Here is a 4,639-nt window from a genome sequence, read left to right as displayed (position 1 = left end):
GGTTGGGGTGGGAGGGGCGATCAGGGGCAGGGCCAGCCGGGGGGAGGGGGCTGCAGGAGGTTGGTCGGCTGGCCCCACCCTGGATCGGGCAGTTTGCTGGCCGCAGTAGGCCAGCGCCATAGCGACCAGTTGTTCAGGTCGTTATGGCGTTCTGGTCGCTGGCTTTTTATATTTATAGATAGATTCTGCTGCACCATGCCTAGACCATAGAATATTGAGACAGCATATCAATAAATATAGTATGAGAAACCAGAGGAAAGTAGCCTGTTTTGCCACTCTTTAGCATTCCTCCTGCCCTGGTGCCCTGGTGATGTCAAAGGGGCATGTTTTCATGTGCTCCTTCAGCCCCCCCTGCTGGCTGGTCCCAGACATTCTTGGTTCTCCTCTGTTCCAACCCATTCGGCAGAATTCATCAGTGTAGACTTGCCGGTTCCAAAGGCTTGAATCCGCTGGAAAGAGGCAGGACTGGGGGGCGGAGGGAGGTAGTAGTGGAGTGAGCAGTCAGCAGGCAGCACTCATTCCCCTTCCCTTTCTAATGTTGCAGAGATGGTGTAGCAGGGGCTCTCCCTCTGGTAATGTTCTCTCGGCTCTGATCAGAGCCATGGGAAAAGCACAGGCACCCTCAGAGGATGTCTGTCCTTTCTCCCTAGGCTGGAAGTGTGACCCCTTGTGGCATTCTGCCTTGTTATCATGTCATTGGGTTCCCAGACATTCTGTCTTCTCCAAATCTTCGTGACTACCCTCTCGTTCTCTTTGGTTTTTCTCATCCTCAGGGTGGCAGGGATGAAAGCAATTTCCTGGATGATGATCTCATGAGGCAGGATGCCCAGGTGAGTAGAACTGCAGCTTCTTTCTTCTCTTTTGCCAGTAAGACAGTCCTTAATTGGCGAACCCCCTCTTATATTTCAGTGCATATTGGTCTGGCCTGGATATGTTAAGAAAAATAATCCTCACTGATAATGTATAAGAGCACAAGTTTCTTTCAGAAAGACCTGGGGCTTGGGGGTGGCATGAGGCATCATTATATAAGCACCCCTGGATTCTAGATTTCTTGACATTGGGGCCATGGTGTGGCCACCCCAGAGAACCATGGAGTGTCTTCCGAATCACTTGGAGGTGAAGGGACCTGCCTTGCATTTTTATTTCCCCACAGAGAATTTTGATATGATCTGTGTGAAACAGCTTGGCACAGTGTGTACCCTGTTGGGTAAAATCAGTATCAAACCCAAACAGGCAGTTGCTTCTTTGGTACCCAGCCCACTAGTGGCTGCCCTGGCACCAACCCTTGGTCTGTTTACTATGGGCAGATAACACTAATAATAATAGCTATAAAAAGTGGGTCTTTTACCAGGTACCAAACACTGTTTTAGCTCTTGATATGGTGTATGTCATTGAATCTCACTCCCCACTGGGGATGTGCCCGCAACCAAGGTACATGCCCTTGACCGGAATCGAACCCGGGACCTTTGAGTCCGCAGGTAAATGCTGTATCCACTGAGCAAAACTGGTTAGGGCAACCCTTGGTCTATTTACTATGGCCAGATAACACTAATAATAATAGCTGATAAAAAGTGGGTCTTTTGCCCTAACTGGTTTGGCTCAGTGGATAGAGCGTTGGCCTGCGTACTGAAGGGTCCCAGGTTTGACTCTGGTCAAGGGCATGTACCTTGGTTGCGGGCACATCCCCAGTGGGAGTTGTGCAGGAGGCAGCTGATCGATGTTTCTCTCATCGATGTTTCTAACTCTCTATCCCTCTCCCTTCCTCTCTGTAAAAAATCAATAAAATATATATTTAAAAAAAATTTTTTTTTAAAGTGGGTCTTTTACCAGGTACCAAACACTGTTTTAGCTCTTGATATGGTGTATGTCATTGAATCCTTGTAGTATTCGTATGAAGTAAGTATTGTTACCCCTATTTGGTGGAAATGGAGACTCAGAGAAGTCAAGTTCCTTGCTCGAGTTCATAGAGGTGATAAATGGCAGAACTGGGACTTGAACCTAGGCAGTTTGGATACACAACCATAGAGGAGGACTAGTCCCATTCCGTATGTGAGGTATGAACCACTGTGGATTCTGCAGGCAAGAACCTGTTGCTGTCCCTAGAGGAGAGAGGGGTATGTGTGTCATAGACAGGTAGCATTCTGAGGACTCAGGGAGGCCCAGGTCACACAGGAAATTGCCTTCAATCCAGAAGCTTTGAGGAGGGAGAAGGTATTGAAAACCATGGAACTCTTGAATGCTTTTGTGAATGTCAGCTACCTCAAGGAGAGCATTTGGGGGCATGTTGGAAGGAACCTCCGGAGCCCAGGTGAATCCCAAATTAAATGAAGACTTAGTGAGCAATTTATTCCTGAAACATTATATTCATTATCAAATTTTTGTGGGTTTGCTAAGTGCCAAGCATTGTGTTAACTACTGTACATGTTTTCCTTATGGCAAATCTGGGCAGAGATTATGACATCTGTTTTAAAGATTAGGAAACTGATGCAGATATTTCAATAACTAGTCCAAGATCACAAGGTTGGTAGAATTGGGCTGTTTGAATCCAGGTCTGTCCGATATTTTTTAAACCATGCAGTTCAACAAACACATATTTTTGGGCTCTTCAGAGAGCACTGTTCTCCTTGGAGGTGGTCATGTGGAAAGGTGCTTCGAAACAGGTTTGGGCTGGGGAAGTTGGATAGATGGAGTAGAACTTAGAAGAAAGTGTTTCTGGATCTTCCATGTCTTAACAAGAGGCAAGGAATTTAAGAACAACTCCTGTCGAGGCTTCAGCTCTTCCAGGATAAGACAGTAGAAAAACCTTGTCAATCTTTGCTCTTTAATTTGCTTCAGCAGCAAGGGTATCATTGGCAGACCTTGGTTATTATAGCTGGATTTGGATGTAGCAAAGTAAATGAGTTTGAGATGAGGAGAATGATCAGGGCAGGTGGAATTTGGTAGTAATTACTTATAAAAGGTAGAAATGTTACAATGTAGAGGCTATTATCTAACCAGTTCAATCTTCTCTGTTCTTGAGATGAAACTAGCACAAAGTGGAAATAATAGGTAGTGTTCAGAATTCCTACTTTAAAAAGAAATTCATGATGTATTAAAAATGCCCTTCAAAGCTTTTGCTAGAAGATGGCCCAGATTTGATTCCCTTGTTCTGGGGGGCGGTGTGTGGGGGCGGGGGGACCAGGAAATATAAAAATAGGGAAAACTGCTTCAGCACTGGAAACTACGGAGGAGGGCCATTAAAATGCCAGATGGGCAGCAAACCTGGGCCAAGGACGCAGGAGGGCCACCCTGTCCCAGAAAAGAGGCTAAGCTCCCTCCAGCTGGGAGCAGGCTTCATGAAAACAGGAAGAAACTCCTCAGAGAAGACTTGTGCTATGTTTCGGCTGCCCTCAGTGGACTAGCTATAAGTGCTCCTGCTTGAAATTCATCCAAATGAAAAGTGAGGATCTCCTAGAAGAATCCACTCACCTTGTTCCGGGGCTGTGTGTTTGGGGGGTTGGTGGGGATCAGGTCTGCATAGACTGCTCATCATTTAAGGATGAAAGAGCTTGAAAATCAACAGATTCTCACCTCAAACGCCATGTGGCTTATAAACAAACTGAGGCATGAAGGGAACCAAATAGGGTCGCGCTGTAAGAAAGAGAAAGATGCCAGATTGCTTTGGGCCCTAAAATAATTGAGAGAAAACATGGGTTATAATTAAATGAGAGCTTTAAATAAAGATGCAGTGAGAAAATAACAGAGATGAACAGGAGCTGGGCGAAGGGCAAGCAGAGCTGCTTTGAAAAGGGGAGCTAGATGAGTTGAGGATAAATGTTCTTAGATAAAACAAGGAAAGCCAGTATTTTATAGTTCATTAGAAGCAGGAATGATTTAAAATGATATTGCTGAAAATGGAATTATTGTTGTGGAAAGCTATACAGAAAAAATATCTCCAGAATTCAGAAGAAAAGGATGAAGCAATTAGAGAAAAGGAGGAATGTAGAGGGAAAATGATGGCGATTAGAATTGTGACAAAAAGGATGTGGAAAACTTTGTACTGATACATACTTAAAGGTATAATAAAGGTAAAAAATAAATTAAAGAATGTGGTCTTGGTGTAAGAATGTGAGAACCCAAGGAGTGATTAGAAAGTGTAAGAGCAGAACCAAGCCTATGTGGGAATAGACAGGCAGCATTCTAAATCAGTGAGGAAAACAGAGTACTTAGTGGAGTTGGGACAACTGACTAACCATTTGGGAAAGAAAAAAGTTAGATCCCGACTTTCATATCATAATGAATTCCAAATAGATTAAGTTTTTAATGTAAATAAATGAGATCAGAAAGATACTATCACACAATGTTAAATATTTTTTAATCTGGAACTGGGAAAGGATTTTATATGCTCGACACACAAGACAAATCATAAAGGAATATGGTTGGTAGTTTGGCTACATTAAAAAACAACAAAGCCCTAGCTGGTTTGGCTCAGTGGATAGAGCGTCGGCCTGTGGACTAAAGGGTCCCAGGTTTGATTCTGGTCAAGGGCACATGCCCGGATTGCAAGCTCGAGCCCCAGTAGGGGCAATGCAGGAGGCAGCCAGTCAATGATTCTTTCTCATCATTGATGTTTCTATCTCCCTCCCCCTCTCCCTTCCTC

At 44.4% G+C, this 4,639-nt stretch overlaps 1 protein-coding gene across 1 annotated transcript in view; it reads left to right on the top strand.

The window, feature by feature from the left end:
* The window catches only part of ANXA4 (annexin A4), a 33,821-nt gene that overhangs the window by 17,306 nt on the left and 11,876 nt on the right, over positions 1-4,639 (top strand). The window contains exon 7 of the mRNA XM_005867800.2: positions 774-830. Coding sequence (XP_005867862.1) covers positions 774-830 — 57 coding nt within the window. The remainder of the gene's footprint in view (positions 1-773; positions 831-4,639) is intronic.

This window comes from Myotis brandtii, unplaced genomic scaffold (assembly GCF_000412655.1).
Source record: "Myotis brandtii unplaced genomic scaffold, ASM41265v1 scaffold251, whole genome shotgun sequence".
NCBI lineage: Eukaryota > Metazoa > Chordata > Mammalia > Chiroptera > Vespertilionidae > Myotis > Myotis brandtii.
This window is presented reverse-complemented; position numbering and strand designations above follow the sequence as displayed.